Raw genomic sequence first — 19,859 nt, 5'->3', positions numbered from 1 at the left:
ATTCTTTTGGCCTTCCGTGGTATATTCAATGTTCTTCACCAAGACCACTGTTCAAAGGTATCAACTCCTCTTTGCACTTTCTCCTTAAAGGGACATCTTTAACATTTTAAAGAGGACTTTGACAGCAGATTTTCCCAATGCAGTACACTCTTTGATTTCTTGAATGTTGCTTCCATGGATATTAATTACATATCCAGATAAAATTAAATCCTTGGCAACTTTTGTCTTTTTTCCATTTGTCACCGTGTTGGCTATTGGTCCACTTGTGAGGATTTTTGCTCGGCTCCACAGTCAACACTCTTGGCACCAGCAGTCAGGAAATCAAAAAGCGTATCGCGATGGGAAAGTCTGCTGTTAGGGACCTCTCTAAGGTACTCAGGAGCAAGTGTCTCTCTGGAGACTAAGGTGCGCCTGATACAGGCCATGGTATTTGCAATCACTTGTTATGCATCAGAGAGTTGGACAATGACTAGGGAGGACAGAAGGAGAGTGGATGCTTTTGATCTGTGGTGCTGGAGAAGGGTACTGAATGTACCATGGACTGCCAGGAAAACAAACAGATTCATCTTGGAGAGGATTAAACCAAGCTACTCCTTGGAGGCAAGGATTCTGGGGCTTCGTCTGACATACTTTGGACATGTTGCCAGGAGGGACGGGTCCTTGGAGAGGGACATCATGCTTGGGAGGGTGGAGGGACAGCGCAGGAGGGGAAGACCCTCTATGAGATGGATTGATTCAGTGACTGGGGTAATCGGGATGGGTGTGTCAGAGGTGGTGCAGTTGGCGCAGGATAGAGCAGGGTTTAGGGCTGTTGTGCATAGGGTCACTATGAGTCGGAAACGACTCGACGGCACATAACAACAACAACATCTTAAAATAGAGTCCATACTGAAGATCTTTGATTTTTTTTTTCTATAAATGCTTCCAGTATTATGGTGTCATCTGCCTATCATAGGGTGTCCTCCAATCCTAATGCTACATTCTTCTTCACATACTCTAGGTTTTCATATTTGCTCATAATATGCAGGTTTGTAGGTGTGGGTGAATATAACTGACACACACTGTTTCTGATTTTAAACCATGCAGTATCACTTTGTTCTATTCAACCAATTGCTTCTTGTTCTAGGTACAGGTTCCACTTAGGCACAATAACATGTTCTGGAATTTCCATTCTTCTCAATGTTATCCATAATTTATAATAATCTATACAAGCAAATGCCTTTGCATAGTTAGGAGAACACAAGGAAACATCTGATATTATCTGCTTTCAGCCAAAATCCATCTAACATCAGCAGTGATGTTCCTTGTTCCACAACCGCTTCAGAATCCAGCTTGAATTTCTGACAGTTTCTTGTCTGTGTGCTGCTCCAGCTGTTTTTAATTATCTTTACCAATATATTATTTCATGTGATATTAATGAGATAGTTTGAAAATTTCTACATTCTGTTTGATCACCTTTTTTTTGAATAGGCAAAAATGTCTTGGAATCAATGAATGAGCATGTCCAGGTCTACATCTGTTTGTCAAAATACTTTAGTTGGTTTTCTGTCAGTTTCTAAAACCTTATTTTTTGTCAAAGTCTTCAGTACAGCTTGAACTTCTTCCTTAAAAACCATTAGTTCTTGATCATATGCTACTTTCTAAAATGGTTCCATGTTGGAGTCCTGGTGGCCTAGTGGCAAGAAGCTGCACTGCAATCCCTGAGGTACGTGTTTTGAATCCAACAGATACTGTGCTGGAGAAGGAGGGGCAGTCTCCTCCTGTACCAGTCAGATCCAATTTGATGGTACACACACAAAAAATAATAATAATAAAATAAAGTAAAATGGTTCCATGTTGACCAGTTCTTTTTGGTAGAATGAGACTGTTTCTTCATTCTGTCTTCTTTTGATGCTTTCTGCGTTGTATACTATTTTTTTTTATAGAATCCTTCAATATTTCAGCTTGAAGCTTAATTTTCTTTTTCTTCAGTTATTTCAGCTTGAGAAATGTCAACGTTGCTCTCTCCTTTTGGTTTACCTAATTCTAAATCTTTGTACATGTCTTTATTAAACTTTGTTTTCTATCTTTTTCATGACCTTTTACTTTATGTATAATGTTATTGACATCATCCCACAACTCATCTGGCCTTTTGGTCTTTGATCATTAGTGTTAAGTGCTTCAAATCTATTGTTGAGATAGTTTCTAAAGTTGTGCAGTATTTAATACGCTCGAGGTTGTATTTTGGCTTTTGGATTTCATTTTATTTTCTTCAACTTCGCTTTAACGTTTCATAGGAGTAGTTGATGTTCTGTTCCATAGTTGGCCCCTAGACTTTTTTGATGATACTGAGCTTCTCCACCATCCCTTACCAAAGATGGGTTGATTTTATTCCTATTTCATCAAGTAAGGTGCATGTGTACAGTTATTCTTTGGGGTTTTTTAAGCATTACATGCACTGTAGGTTAAGTAAATTGATGCAGAGTTCAACAAGTAGCAAGTACTGAGACAAAATACAAACACACTCACTCTGTCTCCAGAGCCTGTCAGCACTTTCCATATTCTAACACTCCCTTCCTAAAGATTAAAAAAAAAAAGTTGAGGGTCTGTTTAGGGAGATTAGAACTTCAAACACAGATTTTATGTCCCTACTATTGGCATGTCTCAGTAAAAGGAGTTGTGTGGCCAACCAATTGCACAAAGTTCAAAACTAGGCACCTAGAGTGTCAGCTTTGAGTTGGTTCCATTTCAAAGGTACACAAAACTTGTTCTTCCTCCCTCTCCTTCTCCTTCTCCTCATTCTCCCTCTCTGTTGCCTTCCCCCTCTCTCTCTGCCTTTCTCTCTCTGTTTCTATCCCCTACCCCAACACCCAACCCCCAGTAGGTTTTCAGAGGCTGTAAGTTACCCAGAAGGAGGTTGCCCATCAGTCTTCATCAGAGTGGTTAGTGGGTTCAAACTACCAGAGAAACTTGGACTTTGGGTTAGCAGTACAACTCTATGGACTGTGCCACCAGAGCTCCCTTCTACTGGCTGGGAACACATAATGATTTCTTGAGAACAAACGAATGGTAAGATTGACTCAAAGGCCGAACATTATTTCTTTACTATATATTGAGGCTTATTAAAGAAGAAATCAGTGTATTAGAGTCACAGAAGAAAGTTCCAGGGCTGCAGCAACAGCTTCTTATCACTAGGCCACCAGAGCTCCCAGAGGAAAAAAACTTCTAGAAAACAATGAAACCTCAGTTTGGATACTGAGTAACCAACCGCTAAGCTGAGCAAAAGTAGGTAACAGCAACCAGCATTGTCACTGGCCTAAGGGCTTGGCATATCTGCAGCTTAATGAGAAAGATAAGCATTAATGCCATAACAGGAACTACCCCACAGGATTTTCTCAGCTCTAAATCTTTACAAGAGCAGATCACCAGCTCTTTCCTCTCATGGCACTACTGAGTTCAAATCACCAACTTCACAGTGAACAGCAGAGCACCTTACCATTATACCAGGGCTCTTTCGGTGGGGCTAGAGAAGCCTGTGACCTGACCAGGGTGATCAGAGAAGGCTCCTTGAAGAGATAATGCTGAAACAAGAGCTAAGGGATGAGGAAGAATTCAACTGCAGGCCGGGAAGAGATTGCACACAGACGCCCAAATGCCCTATGGTAGTGGAAAACTACCACCTCATTAAAATAAATTTGACCAGAAACAACTAATATGTCTAGAACTAGCAGAGCGAGAGAAGGAGTGGGGTGAGATGAGAGTTTTTGTCTTTTAGAACAGTGAGAAGTCATACATTTTTTTAAGCAGAGAGATAACATAATGAAATGTAAATTTTTAAATAATCAGTTCTGGCTGCTGTGTAGGATCAAAGTGGGTCAGAATGAATGTAGATTTAGCAGTCCAGAACTGATTGCTTTAGTCTAGGCATGAGATGATGGTGCCTGGAGCTTTGTTGGTAGTAGAAAAAAGAAGATATGGCGAAAACCAGATGGCTATGGGAGATCTCAGGAGATAAATTTGATAGGCCTTGATGAATTAGCTAAGGGCTCATAGTGAGAAATGTGAAGGTGACTTCTGCAATTTTTACTTGTTCAAACAGACAGATGAGATGATGTTACCATTCACTTAGAGGATGAGATTGTGGAGAGAATACATCCTCTAAGTGAAACTGCATAAGCAAAGATGCAGTGGCAAGAATGAAACCGTGAAAGAGATGGATGATGATGTTAAGTGCTTTCCAATCAACCATGATTCAGCAACCTTATGAACAGTAGTATGTCAAATCTTGCCCTGTCCTCCTTAAGCCTTGCCCTATCCTGCTCCAGTCTCTGGTAGGCTTGAGCCAGTTGTTATAGTCACTATGACAGTCCATCTCCTTGAGGTTCTTCCTCTCTTCCACTGACCCTTGTGACTTTTCCAGAATGATTTTTCCCCCCAAGGATTAGCCTTTCCTAACAATGTGTCCAAGTGTGCAAGACAAATTTTCACCATCCTTGCCTCTTAAGGAGCATTTTGGTTGACCTTTTTTTTTTTTTTAAATTTAGGTTGTTTATTTTTCATTTCAATGAACATCTACAGAGATTTTGGGATTCCATTCATTCATTGTTGCACCCTTCTCCCCGCACAAACCCCCTCCCCCCACCCCCCCCATTTGCTCCTCTCCTTGAAAAGCAAAAGAAAAACTCCCTCATTGGTAAGACAGACTTGTTTGTTCTTCTACAGTTCATATGATATACAATACTTTTCTCCACTACTACAGTTCAAAGACATTGATTTTCTTCAGTTATCCTTATTCATTGTCCAACTTTCAGATGCATAGGAAGCAATTGTAAAGACCATAGCATTAGTCTGGCACACCTTAGTCTTTAAATTGACATACTTGCTCTTTAGCACTTTAAAAAGTTCCTTGGAACCAAATTTTCCCAGTGCAACACATCTTCTTATTTTTTTAAATAAAATTGTTATTTTATACTGGTTTACTTCCAAAGTTTGTATACATTGTTTTTCACACCATATCTTTCCCATTTTCTTTATCCTCTCCTCCCTCCACCCATCCAGTTGTGCAACCCTATGACTAACTCCCCAAACTTCCTCCTCCACCCATCTTCACTCCTGCTATACCCCCTCTTGGATCCTCATACATGTTCTACAATAACGGTCTTATGCAGTATTTATCCTTATAGAACTGAGTATATTCACTTAGCATAATGCTCCCCCGTCCCTCCCAAGTTAGCTATTGATTTTCAGAATCATTGCTCCTACATGCTGCGTAGTATTCCATTGTGTGAATGTACCATAATTTCCCAATCCTGTCAGTTGTGGTTGGACATTTGGGCTGTTTCCATGTTCTTGCAATGGTGAATAATGCTGCAATGAGCATTGTTGTGCAAGTCTCCATTTGTACCTCAGTTCTCATTTTCTCGGGTATATTCCAAGCAGCGGAATAGCTGAGTCATATGGAATTTCTATATTCAGCTTTCTGAGGAAATGCCAAACTGCCATCCAGAGTGTTTGTACCATTTTACAATCCCTCCAACAGTGTATAAAAGTTCCCATTTCCCCACATCCTCTCCAACATTTATTACTTGCTGTCCTGTTAAACTTTGTCAATAATTTTGAGCATTTTTTCATCTATCTGTTGGCCATCTGAATATCTTCCTCTGTGAACATTCTTTCCATGTCTTTTGCCTGTTTTATAATTGTGTTACCAGTCTTTTTCTTGTAGAGGCCCTGTAGGATTCTATAAACTTTTGATGAGACCCTTGTCTGAAATGATATTGCCAAATATATTTTCACACTGTTGGGGGAAAAATTTTGATGCACACAGAGATTTAATCTTGAGAAGGTCCCGTTCATCAATTCTATCCTCTCCAGATTGTGTGTTGCTGGTTGTATTTGGTAGTCTCTTTATACCATAGACGAGGCCATCTAAGCTTGATAGTAGTTTGCCTCAGATGAACTTTATGGTCTGGGGCTTTCCTCCCAGGTCTCTGATCCACCTTGCAGTGATTTGTGTGTGTGGAGCTTTCTGAAGGTAGCAGTCCAGTTTTGCCAGCATCATTTGTTGAAGAGGTTGTCATTTCACCATTTGATAGGTTTTATTTCCTTGTTGGATATCAGTTGACCATAGATAGATGGGTCTGTTTCTGGGTTCTCAATTATCTTTTGATTTCTTGACTGCTGCTATGGGTATTGATTGTGAATCAAAGTAAAATTAAATCCTTGGCAACTCCAATCTTCTCCCTCTATCTTAATGTTACCTGTTGGTAACATTTCTCCAATCTTCTCCCTCTATCTTAATGTTACCTGTTGGTAACATTTGTTTTCTTGAAGTTGACAAAGAATCCCTATTGAAGGCTGTTGTCTTTGATCTTTTTCAGTAAGTTCTTTAAATCTTGTTCACTTTCTATAAACAAAGTTATGTAAGGTGCATAATACAGGTTATTGTTGAGTCCTCCTCCAACTCTGATGCCACATTCTCCTTCATACAGTCTAGCTCCTCAAATTATTTGCTTGACATATAGATTGAATAGATATGAAGAAAGTATACAACCATGATGTATGCCTTCCTGCTTTTTTTTTTTACTTTATTATTTTTGTGTGAGTGTACCATCAAATCAGATCTGACTGGTACAGGAGGAGATTGTCCCTTCTTCCCCAGCAGAGCATCTGGTGGATTTGAACCGTGCGCCTCTAGGATTGTAGTTGCAGCTCCTTACCACTAGGCCACCAGAGCTCCCCTTGCCTTCCTGCTTTTAAACCATGCTTCCTTTGTTCTGTTTGGCAGCAGCTTCTTGGTCTATGTATAGGATTCATGTGAGCACAATTACATATTCTGGAATTCCCATTCTTCTCAATATTATCCATAATTTGTTATGATCCACACAGTCAAATCCCTTTGCATCATAAAACACAAACATCTTTCTGGAATAGTATAATCTGCAGCTAATTTTGATAAGTGGTGAAAATACCACAAACCAGTTAAACCCATTATTGACCAGCTTAATGTGGATCAGCTTGAATAAAAATGAAGACATTCCTGTATCCCAAGACCTTTGGGGTTGAGAAAATGGTCTGCATCTTTGTTCTCCACTAGTGCTTTCAGGCTCTTATCTCAATTTAAAAGAAACCTTCTCTATTGCCCTCTCCTCTCACTGTCACTTTTACCTGGTAGCTCACACCTGGTGTCATCTTCTCCACCCCAAATCTAGCCTTCATTCCAGGGTTCCTCAGCCACTTAGGGCTGCACAGCAGGCCTTCTTTTCACCTGAACTTTGTGACATTTTAAGTCGATGATCTGATCACAAATTCCCATCAAATCATTTCTAGCTTCCTAATTGTCTTTCTAGCTATCCTTCAGTCTCATTGAGCCTTCCAGCCCACATCTGTCTCTTTCTCATTACAACTTAAATGTCTTGGTGCATCACTTCAGTCATTCTTGCCCCTTGAGCCTTTTCTTGCCAGTCTTGTCTCTGGGACAACTGACTTATTTGCAGAGAAGTAGTATCACATTTAAATGCTGAAATAATCGGAGTGGCAGAGAAGAGAATGGAATACGAACTGCTGACCCCGACACAAGCACTGATGTACTGACACCTGCTCTCGCCAGTCTTCCTCTGCAGGGACAGGTACTAGTTCAGGAGATGCGAGCTTGTTCAAGAGACTTTCTGGTCACTGGAGTGCCTCTCATCCCAAGTCTCAAGATTCACGTCTGTTTTGCATTCCCCGTCCCCTTTGCTGGGACCCTCTTTTATCATCCCTCCATTCTCATCTTTTGCATTTGATTGACATTTCTGCCCAGTTTTCTCTGTCATCACCAATTTTAGGGCATGGTAGGTAGCACTGGATGTGGTTCACTAACTATGAAATAACTTAGAGTCTGAGTCAGGGAGCCAGGAGTATGTGCGTATCTGAGTCTGCCTGTGAACTGCAAGGTGGGCCCTGTGGACTCGACTGCTGCATGTTCTCAGGGTGAGTTTTGCATTGCTTCTCTTCCCCCTCATACCTATGCCATTCTTGCCCTTGTTCTCATTCAGACTACCCATCTCCCTCATCCTCATCCCAGCAACCCTCTTGTTGAACACAGTGACAAGTTCATTGTCAGACCTGTCCCTTGAGAGATGTCCAGTAGTAAGAATTCCTGCCCTATCTCTTCTCCCTGTAACCCTCCCATCCACAGCCACTCAGACCACCCATCACCGCTGAGCAAGCCCAGCTAGACTTGCCTCTGCTTCCCAGCCCTTTCCTGTAAATGCACTCACAGCCAGGAGAGGTGCCATATTAAATCAAGACTGATGGAAACCAGTGTCCACGATTATCCAGCTGAGATGCAGCTTGAGGAGCTGATCACTGCCAGCTCCAGGTGAGGACTTCTAAAGCTAATTGCATGTGGCTTATATTAGGAAGAGGATCACTCTCCAGTGCCTGCTCTCCTGCGCGGCTACTTCCTGGTGCCTTGTGGCCCAGCACTTTCACATTATGCTAGCTGAGTCACCTGCCCTTTCTTCCTTCCCCTCTAGGGGAATCCAGTGAGAGTCAAGTAGTGCCTTGACCTCAGTCCTGATAGCTGTCCTCTCTATTACCTCAGAGCACCAGGAACAGAGGTAGTCTCCTGTACTTTTCTCTCCTCTCTGTCAAACACAAGATGCACAGAAGTGTTTTCCTTCTCTGGGTTATTCCACCACCTAGCCTTTCACAAGGCAGCTGTTCATGGCTTGTGCTTTGAAAAAGTCACTTAACAAATTGTTTGCTACAAACTCTGTACAAAGCAGTGGGAAAAGAGAATGAAACAGTAACATTCTTCATAGTTTAATCCTATTTTCTATACATTTTTATTAAGAAGTCTGACTCATTTTCACTTTTATTTTTCCCCCTAAATATCATTTGGGGTTCCAGGCTAGGGGAGAGTAGAGCTGTGCTTAGAGATTTAGACAGTATTTTAACCTTTTCCTGTACTGTCTAAAAGTTCAACTTTTACCCTACCCTTACCCCCATGGAAGTCAAAGGCCCTTTCCCGTTGCTCAAGAAACTAATAAAATAAAGCAAACTAAACATTGAAAAAGATGTTAAGGAAGAATTCAAGGACTGGAAGGATTTACCTAGAGATGAATTAGGAAGCTCTGGTGGCCTAGTGGTAAGAACCTGCCCTGCAATCCTGAAGTCTCGTGGTTCGAATCTACCAGCTACTCCACAGGAGAAAGATGGGCTCTCCTCCCTTGCGATTAACTGCCTCTGAAAACCCTCTGGAGGGTGGTCAGCTATGGGTCAGCTCTGACTTGACAGCACACAACGACAGAAGTGATTTAGAGAGGCCACATGGTCATGGCTATACCCAAATCAACAAAGTGGAATTAAAGTCAGGCTTTTGCTCGGGCAAAAGGTCATATTTTGTGTGGCCCCACAGACCAACAGATGAAAGCAACTAGAGGTAGAATTTACTCTCCACATGTAGGGAGACATAACAGCCAGGGATGAGCTGCCTCAGGTAATAGATGCATCCCCAGGACCTGATAATATTGAGACTGCACTGGAGGCCTAGGGTTGCTAGAGGAAGGACCCTCACAGTCCCCTTTTGTGGTAGCAGGGGACCCAGCCAGACTTGACTTTTGGCTTCTGCTAAAACAAGAGCAACTCTTCTTGGCATCTCCAGAGTGTAACGTGAAAGATGAAATTAATTGGAAGGGTTTCTAGTACCTCCTTCCCCAAAAAAAGTACTGAGTTAAATAGTAATTAGAATTTATTGAAAAATAAAGGACAAACATTTCACAAAAGTCTAATAAGGACCAGATTATTATGCAGGCTTCTTGTCTCTACAACCACCACTTACTCTGCATATTTGCACTTGCTGTGTGCCCAGTTTTTTTGAAAATAATATCTCACTTAATCCTCCACATAATCCTCTTGGGATCCTTCAAGATAGATGTGAGTGCTGGCCCATGTTACAAATGAGTAAACTAAGATTCTGTGAGGTGAATTAACTTTTCCCACATATTTTAACTCACGAGGGCATAAGATAAGGTTTGAACTCAAGTCTGGATCAAAGCTGTGCTCTTTCTGCCATACCACATTGCTTCTGTGTGAGCCATAAGAGAAGTTAGACTTGAGATGATAAATGACTGTAAGAATTAAATGAGAATCTGTGTATAAAGTGTTTGGTACACGCTTAAGGTAAGTCCCCTTCATTCTTACCATCATTTGGTTGCCCGCTTGCATTGATTCCTGTGAGCCAAGCTTTGTGTGAGGTACGGAGCTGTAGACATAAGTAAAACATAGTCCTTAAAACTAAGGACCTCATGGTGAAATTAGGTGAAACAGTCAGTTCATGAAGTGCACTAGAGTCCCAAGAGTTAGAGACAGGCGCAAAGCTAATAAGACATTTAAGCTGAGATCATCAAGGCACCTGGAGGCAGGTAGGAATATAGAAAACTATATTGTGGAAGAGCTTTGAGACCCATCACTGAGAGAAAAACCAACTCAACAAATCCTCAGAGGCCAGCTTTAGTCCCTGCAAGCCCCTTCTCTTTCCTGTCTCACCACAAGCCAATCAGGCTGCCAACTAGTGTCGCATGAGCTGGTAGGTGTGCCCAGTGGACCTGAGTGCTGAGAGAGGCTGGGTGGGCAGAGAGGAGGAGGAGGAGGCAGATATACGGCTGGAGTCGTCAGAGCCAGGTGATGTATGTTGCGCCTGAGGGAGCTACACAGTGACACTCTGGATTCCAAACAGCAAGTGTTGCTCCACTGGGATCAGTGCCGAATTATTGCTCCATATGAAACCCCAGGACTGATGGGAGCTTTCAGTTACAGACTGATGGCAGCAGCCAAAATTGGATTGTTTGCTATTTATTTTTTTTAACTTCTGTCAAGGTCACTACCGTAACAGGAAAACACTGCCCAAGCAGCAGGTATTTTTCATCTACTCTGTCCACAAGAGCAATCTGCAGCCACAACTTTTCTGACAGGGCCTTGACTTGGCGGCTCTCTCTCTCTGGAAAGATGTCAGTGTTACAGGGGTCTTGGAGGAAAGGAGCTTCCTGAAGATGGGCTTTTTCCTTCCCACTGTAAGAGTTCCTCCTTCTCCGTCCCCTAGTTTAGAATGTTTTGTCCCCAGATGCACTCACTCACCATCCTGGCCCTTTCTCCAGATCATCCCACAGCTTCTTCGTAGTCCAGTCTTCCAGTGTCTTCAAGCTCTCAAGCCCCCAGAAAACTTCCCCCAAAGCATCCACTCTTCATGTATCCTTTCTTTCCCTGCACTCCTCTGCTACCCAGTGTAGCTGTTCGCTCTCTTCTTTTTTCTGTCAACAGATTCATCTTTATTAACTAGATGCCTCCACTCATGTGCCAGGGTTTATGTTGGAAACAATTGTGAGTATAAGATAGTGTATCAGGTAGTACCTGCCCTCAGTGAGCAGATTCCCAAACCTTCAATGATGGCTGATTCTTCCTGACACATATTTATATACAGACCAGGGCTTCAGAGTGGTTCATTATGCTTTTATCCCCTGCCAGCATTTTGCACTTCATTCATCCCAGATATACTGTTGAAACAGAATTTTTATTTTTAACAAGCTCCTTGGGTTCTACGTATAAATTGCCCAATGGTACTATGTAGTACCCTGAATCAGACACATCCTAGGTACATCTGATTCAGGCCACTTGCCATGCATCTGAGAGCTGGACAATGAGTAAGTTAACAGAAGAAGAATTGATGCCTTCCAGCTATGATGTTGGAGAAAAGCACTGAACATCCCATGCATGGCCAAAAATACAAACAAATATATCTTGGAGAAGGTGCAGCCGGAGTGCTCTTTAGAGACAAGAATGATGAGGCTTCACTTCACATACTTTGGGCATGTTGCTAGAAGAGGCTATTCCTTGGAGAGATAAGATGCTAGGAAGGGTGGAAGGTTAACTTAGGAGAAGACCCTCAACCAGGTGGATAGACACGGTGACTGCCTCAATGGGCTCTAGTGTGTCAGGAAGTGTAATGGTGGTGCAGTATAGGACAGGGTTCAGATCCTTCATTTATAGGGGCGCCATGAGTTGTACTATGCTTGATGGCACCAGACAACAGCAGCAATATAGTACCTTTGGGACCTTATCTTCTCCACTTGGTGACCAACTCAAGCCTCTTTATTGTGCCTTTCCTGACTTGAGCAAGGCTCAGGGACAGACACATGTCTAGCACTAAAAGTCAGCTACTATCTAGTTCCCATTTAGGGACTGGGCACAGTCTTCCTCCTTCCCGCAACCTCTGCCCTTCCATCATGACTATGCCCCAGGCCATACACTCAGCAGTTGCTGAGGAATTGTCTTAGTTGATAGTTTAACTAGTAAAGAATATCTACCCTGAGCATTGTGATCTGTTAAGATCTAGCTATACAGGAGAAAACTGTCATCTCAAAAGATTAGATAGTAACATAAGAGAGTAGTGAGTTTATGCTAGTGAGGACAGAGCAACTCAAAAAAAGAGGGAGATTGGTTGTACATCTCACAGAATGGAATTGTACTTACAGAAACTGTTGTTGGTATGTTCTACTGTATATAATCTGAAAAACAAAATTAATGATTTTTTAATAGAGCAAAGGGAAAGTAATTTCTATTATTAAGCACTTCCCCTGTACTAGGATGATACTACATGGATTATATGCATAATCTCCAATTTATAGATTTTTAAAACCTAGGTGCTATAGGTCATATTTTATGAGCGATAAGGCTGAGACTTGAACTTCACAGTCAAAGAATAATCTTCTCTCAAACCAAACTCAGTGCTATCAAGTTGATTCCAACACAGAAACCAATGGGATTTTGAGGCTGTAAATCTTAATGCGAGGAAACTGCCTATTTTTTTTCCCCCTTGCCACTGCTAGTGGTTTTGAGCCCCTGGAGACGACACTTTCTGGTTAGCTGTAAAACACACTTTGGTTTTTTTTTGGTTTTTTTAAATTTATTATTAAATTTTATTAGTTTTAATGAACATTTACAGGGATTTTGGGTTTTCATTCCTTCATTGCTGCACCATTCTCTCTACCCTCCTCCCCAGTTTGTTCTTCTTCCCCACCATCCAAATGTCTGTTTTAATTGTCCAATTGCCACAGTGCTTGTCAAAGTCAGTTCTGATTAATCTCCTTTGTCGGTGTGTCCTTTGCCATTCCCTATCACTCCTCCCTGAGAGAGACTTCACCCTGATTCATAAGGAAAAGGGGATGGTGTATTCTCTTAGCTACTTCCTGCTGAAAAGGGACGCTGTGGGTTTCAGGGTGAAGATCTTCTCTCACTACTCTAAAGGGCCCCTTTGGCAGTAGGAAACATATAGACTATTATGGAGATTGATTTTGGAATTTAGATGCACTCTTATTGATTGTGCTTGGCCGTACATGTTCATATCCTTGAAGATGTATCATGGGGGTGTTGCAACCTAGAAGACACAAATTTGACTAACAAGTTATAAGTACATGAGTCAAAAATTATGGAAAAGTAAAAGAAAGGATTCTTTCATTGTTTTACAAACCCTCCCCCAGGTCCCCTCCACCATGTAGCCCTCGCTCTAGACTCCTGTGATGACAGAAATACCTAGTCATGTATCTCTTTTAAACAGTTTTCTCCCTCCTCTGTTTCAGTGCAGTATACATTATTGAACCCATCTTACTCAGCTCCTAGAGTAACTTATTAGCAGGTGGCCATGGTTAAGGTGGTGTGCTACTAACCTAAAGGCACACAGTTCAAATCTACCAGCTGTTCCACAGGGGAAAGATGGGCAGTCTCCTTCACTTTAGTTAATTGCCTCTGAACACCCACTCGAGGGTCAGATGCATTGGTTCCAACTCGACAGTACATAACATTTTACTGAAAATTAAGCAGAGTGAGCCGAGATCCCTGAGCAGTACCCACCTGAGACAAGGAGACGATGTGGGGCCAAGACAAGGGAGGAGTGGGAAGGACTCATCTGTTTCCAGTGCTCCTGAGCCAGAACTGTACAGCAGGATCCCGCAGAGATCCAGACATATGTTTTTTCCCTATTGGTTTCGGAAATGGAGTGAAACTAGGATCCTCCAGTGCCCACATACCTAAGCCACCTTTCTTCTTTCTCCCTAGTACCAGGAAAAGCAGCGGAAGCGTGAAGCTGAGGAACGACGTCGCTTCCCCCTGGAGCAGCGGCTAAAAGAACACATCATCGGCCAGGAGAATGCCATCGCCACAGTGGGTGCTGGTGAGTATATGGGACACGGGTGAGCACCACAAATGAAAGGTGGCACATGAACTCAGGGTCCACTATATACATCCTGCTGCCACCAAACTGTAGAAAGAGGTAATTAATAATAGTATAGGTTAACATTTATTAAGAACTTTCTGTATGTCAGATATTATGATAAACATACATTTGTCATGTAGACCTCACAACAAAAGTGCCATTAAGTCCCCTTGCATAGATAAGAAAATGAGACATAGAATATTAGATCGGTCATTTACTTGAAGCTACTTTCTATTCTTAGAATATAGCTCTTACATAAATTCCACTTCCCACAATCACAACCCACTTTTCAAGGTGGGAAGACAAATCCAGTGAGGGGTAGGAATTTGCCAGGTTCCCTAGCAAGGTAGCAGCTAACTTAGAACTTGTGTTTTCTGTCTCCCAGCCAGGATTCTTCAGTATCGTTGGTCAGCAGCGAGCCTAGTTTTAGGAAAAACACCCTGAACAACTCAGAGTGTCTTCTCTGAAGTTGAAGTTCTTGTCTCATCCTCTGACCCTTAGGAGTCAAACCATCCTGTAACCCCTAATCCCACAGTCCTTCCTGTGCAAACCCCAGAGGACGTAAATACAGACATACTTCTTTATTGCACTTCACTTTATTCTGCTTTTCATGTTATTTACAAACTGAAGGTTGTGGTAACACTTTGTCAAGTAAATCTATCAATATAGCCATTTTCCATCAGCATGTGCTCACTTTGTGTCTCTGTGTTACATTTTAGTAATCCCATAGCATTTCAGACTTCTTCCTATTGTTATTATACACTTAATAGACCACAGTGTAGTGTAAATAGATTTTTTTTTAATTTATTTTATTTCATTATTTTTTGTGTGTACCGTCAAATCAGATCTGACTGGTACAGGAGGAGATTGTTCCTCCTTCTCCAGCAGAGCATCTGGTGGATTTGAACCGTGCACCTCTGAGACTGTAGTTGCAGCTTCCTGCCAGTAGGCCACCAGAGCTCACCAGATCTTTTATATGTACCAGGAAACCAAATATCTCTATAATCAAGTCACTTAATTATGTTCCTGCTTTATTGTATGGTAGTGTGGAACTGAACCTACAATCTCTCCAAAGTACACCCATAGAAAACCAGGGCCCTGATGACAGTGGCTGCCTTGCCAGTATTCTCTTACTCAGGTGCCTCACTCCTTTAGGGTGACTTTAGACCGAAGAAAAGAGAGAAGAGGAACCCAATGCCAGGTTTATACAACAGGTATCCCCCAAAACAGTTGTACTCAAAAGTGTAGTTAGTTCCCAGATCAACACCACCAACTTCTCTGTGAGTTTGTTAGAAATGCAGGATCTCAGGCCTCACCTACAGAAGAGTGATTGAGAAATGAAGTCATAATGCCCCTGTAACACACTAGGTCAAACCTAAACTCCATTATCTTCACACACCAGAAGAATTCATGTCTGACTTCCTGTTCTCACTGGCTCCTTAAGCCCGTGAGATATGAAGCTCCCCAGAAATAGAGATGGAGGAAGGCAATGAGATAAAAATAATTAGATCAACTTCAGCAGGTGCCCTTAGCAGCTGTGCAACTTGAGACTAGCCACTTAACATCGCTGAGCGTCCGTTTCTCATCTGTGTGTGCACTTCCCAGTATGCACAGCAGTGAATAAAATCTAGTCTCTGTGCTCAAAATCCTCATAGTCTAGGTTTGAGCACTGTGCTTTTTAAGTCAAGCTCATAGTTATATCTTTCACCTGCGTCTGATCCAGCCCCCCTCTTCCCCTGTTCCTACCTATCTTGTCTATCCTTCCATTGGCCCAGAGGAAGAGTAGATGATTCCATTGCCCCCCTTTCTGAGCCCTGTAACTACTTCTGCCCTGAGTGCTTCCTTCTTCCATTCTGTCGCTAAAACTCAGCCTCAGGCCAGAGGTAAATGGCTGCCCAAGAAGACCATACTCCTAGTTCTGTGATACACAGGTTGACCCTACTATGACTCCTGTGATCCTTGCAAAGACAGTTCATGGATGCCTGGATGTTTTGTCCCTTTCATCTGTGAAGTAGTAACTGTACACCCACCTTGCTGAGAAGGGCTGTAGCTGAGAATCACACTGATTATGTTCAGAGACTAGAGATTATGTCTCAAAGGCTTCTGGACCCCAGCATCAGGGAATAAGGCATCAGGCAGCTCTGGAACATGAGGAAATCAGAAGCACCCATGCCACGAGACCCGAGGCTGGTGTCACATGTTGCCTGGCTGCATGGAGCCTGGCACCCCATGGGCACCATGAGGATGGGTAGCCAGAGAAGTGCCGCAGAATGAATTGATTTGATAAATGGTCATTTATTACCCTCACGAATTGGCTGAAACCAATTTCGGTCACATCAACCCCTCGTAAGTGCTGGGATATTGATTTGTGCAAAGTAATACAGTGAATTTATCAGTGTGATCCCCAGCTGCAGGGCTTCTCAGCAAGGCTGGCGCACAGTTACCGCCTTACAAATGGAGGAGCTAAAACACCAACCCCACAGTCCAGGCCCCATGACCTCTCTGGTCTGCTTAGGATCATGGAGCCAAAGCAGAACCAACCTAAATATCACACATCAGAGCCTTCACAATCAAAGTGAGGTATGCCTTCCAGAATATAGAGCCACTGTTAATCATGGTCAAGCTGTCAAGTGACTTTCTAGGAGCTCAGCAGCCCCTATGCCCTACCGTCTTCCTCAGAAAGGCAACAGCTATCTACTCAGCATATTCAGAACTAGAGTCCTCCCCCAGACCTATCTTCTCCTATGTTCTTATAGCAAAGGATACCACCACTCACCAGTCTGAATAGAAGCTTAAATGTATCCTTGGCCCCTCTTTCCCTCACCCCTTGCAGCTCATCATGTATTAAGTTCCACCATCCTACCTCTTAAATAGTTCTCAAGCCTGACTTCCGCCTCTGTTTTGACAATCTGCCCTAGCTCCCTGTCCCCTATTCAAACTATGTCTGGCCTCCTGCCTCTTCCTTTCTCTGTCTGTAATCAGTTCTTCTCACCAGCTAGAGTGGTCTTTGTAAAATGCACATCTAAGTGTCACTCTCCTGTTTAAAACCTTTTTGTGCTCCTCACTGCCCTCAACATGGTGTATAAGGCTTGACCTTGCTGCTCGCCCACCCTCATGCCCCACACACTCCAACAACCCCAGGCTGCCCCTGCTTTCTTGCTCACTCTGTGTGTTATCTCCTGCGAGGCTTGTTGACATTGTCCTCTTTACTTACAGTTGCTTTACTTCTGGCCTTCCTGCACCCCCACCACTGCCTATCTCCTCAATTACAGCCAGTTTTTACTTACTTCATTTGGGAACAATAGACCGTAAACCTCTTGAGGGCAGAGGTCATGAATTGTTTTTGTTTTCCTACTTCTTGCCACTCAATCCCACCCAAGCTCTGATGTCCTACTGGTAAGGAGCTGCACTGCCAACCCAAAGGCACTTGGTTTGAATCCACCAGCAGCTTCTAGGAGAAAGATGGGCAGTCTCTTCCTGTGCAGTTTACTGCCTCTGAAAACCAGCGAGAGTGTCAGTTCTGACTTGATGGTACACAACAACCATGCTCAGAGTAAAGTAGTTAGTACTCACCAACACCCAAATTAGTCATTGTCTTTGAGACAAAACCAACTCATAGCTGACCCTCCATTGTTTCCAAGACTATAAATTGTACAGGAGGAGACAACCCGCCTTTCTGGCATAGAAATGCTGGTATATTCAAACTGCCAGAGAGACATGACCTTGGGAGTAGCAACTCCCTGCAGACTATTTTGTTGAGTTAACTGATGTGGGTACCCCACTTGCCCGTCTGTCTCTGTGATGTGTGCCGAGCAAAGAAGAGATACTGTAGAGCCTGTCCTCAACTAGTTTATAGTCAGTCAATCATACCAGGAATATAATAGGACTATTGAAATAGTTAATTATCATAAGCTTACTATTTGACTTTGACTTTTTGAGTGACCAAGTCATCACAGACCTGCTGCAAGAATCCTCCTAAGAGCAGCAGGTTTGCTGCATGTGCTTGGCAACTTCCCCAGTATGCCCACAGATCAAACACCTGTCCCAAGTGCCCATCCACCTGGGTCCCATTTGACTGTGAAACTTTACCCCTCAGCAGAGCTCTGCCATATCAGCTGCCCTTCAGCACTGGGAGCAGGTCTGAATGATGGAATCTCAGCATCAGCCATGTGGCACACAATATACACTTCCTCCAACTTTTGTTTCCCTCTTTCACCTGTCCAAAATGTAGCCTTCCCAAACCCTGCTAGGACCCTTCCTTTGAGTTCTGTTTTATGATCTAAGAACTACATCTACACCATCCCCAAGTTGTATGATTAACCTGCTTGCAATTCCACCCACATGCTATGTCTTTCTAAGCTTTTCTGCCTTCATTACTGCTGCCTCTGCTTGATTGCCCCACTCTTTCACTTTGCATGCTGAGAAAGTACAACCTAGACCCTCTCCAAGAAGCCTGCCTTAGTCCTCCACTTAGATTTGAAACCCGTTCTCTGGGCTTCATACAGACACCCTTTATCACTGCACTGCCACATAACACAACTCATTACCATCAACTCAGAACCAACCAGCAAGTTTTCAGAAGCTGTAAATTGCACAGGAGGAGATTGCCCATCTCTCTCCCACAGAACAACTAGTGGATTCAAACCATCTGCCTTTGGATTAACACCGTAACTCTTTACCCATTAAGCTACCAAACTTCCTCACACTACGGCGTAGCACATATGTTTGTAAGTCTTACTCCCTCCAAAGTTGAGAAGTTACCTCTCGTTCTTTTCCCAGGGTTATACACGCAGGTATATGAAACTTCGTTAAACTGAAGTGAATGACATCTGAACCCATTTGACATTCTTTCTCAACAGTCTCATCTCTGTTTTTTTACTGAAAGGGTACTACTATTGCCTCAGTGACTTTTACCCGTACTGTACATAAATATAAAATTAAAAGGCTGAGCAAAAGCTGTCCTTGCCTTTTTGATCTGTTAAAACTAAATAGCAACCCTTTGACATAGAAAGCACAATTCTTACAAATTAAAAAAACTACTATCCTTCCATGCTCCACCACACCCAAAACACCAATATCCACTCAATCAGAAGGGCCTTACTGAGCGCTTTTGCTGGATTTCTTAAATTTCTATACAGCAGACAAGAAATGGCTGGTAGATATCTGGGTGACTCCCAACCAGCAGAGTTCCTGTGAAGGACTAGTTCCCCTAGGAAATGTCACAGGCATGGAACAAATAAGTTCCAGGTTAGGTTAAAAAGTCTCCTACATTCAATCAGTAGAACTTTTCAAGAGTGAGTCAGCCTTTCTAACTGCCCTAGATCCTAGGGCTGGAATGAGACAAAGCCCTGAAATGGGAGACTAAGGGAGGAGACCTCTTTTCTCTCTCCTAGTCTTCACAATGGTGGCCTAGTCAGAAAGGAGTTGCAGTGCTAACTCAAAGGGCACACCTCTCTGCCAGTTCAAATCCACCAGGAGCGCTGAGCAAAGAAAATTGACAATCTCATCTTATGTGATTTACAGCTTCAGAAACCCACTGGAGGGTTAGTTAGGTGATACCTCAACGGCAATGACTGACTATCCTGAGATTTTGCACATGCTGGATCTCACTTCCGGGAATGTCCCATCA

General features: G+C 42.8%; 1 protein-coding gene across 3 annotated transcripts in view; it reads left to right on the top strand.

Moving 5' to 3' along the window:
• CLPB (ClpB caseinolytic peptidase B homolog (E. coli)) overlaps positions 1–19,859 on the top strand; it is a 207,362-nt gene that overhangs the window by 161,996 nt on the left and 25,507 nt on the right. For all 3 annotated transcript variants that reach the window (XM_006885550.1, XM_006885549.1, XM_006885548.1), the window contains one exon: positions 14,074–14,188. In XM_006885550.1, coding sequence (XP_006885612.1) covers positions 14,074–14,188 — 115 coding nt within the window. The remainder of the gene's footprint in view (positions 1–14,073; positions 14,189–19,859) is intronic.

Source organism: Elephantulus edwardii, unplaced genomic scaffold (genome assembly GCF_000299155.1).
Source record: "Elephantulus edwardii isolate Elephantulus edwardi_28Jun2011 unplaced genomic scaffold, EleEdw1.0 scaffold00044, whole genome shotgun sequence".
In the NCBI taxonomy this organism is placed as follows: Eukaryota; Metazoa; Chordata; class Mammalia; order Macroscelidea; family Macroscelididae; genus Elephantulus; species Elephantulus edwardii.
This window is presented reverse-complemented; position numbering and strand designations above follow the sequence as displayed.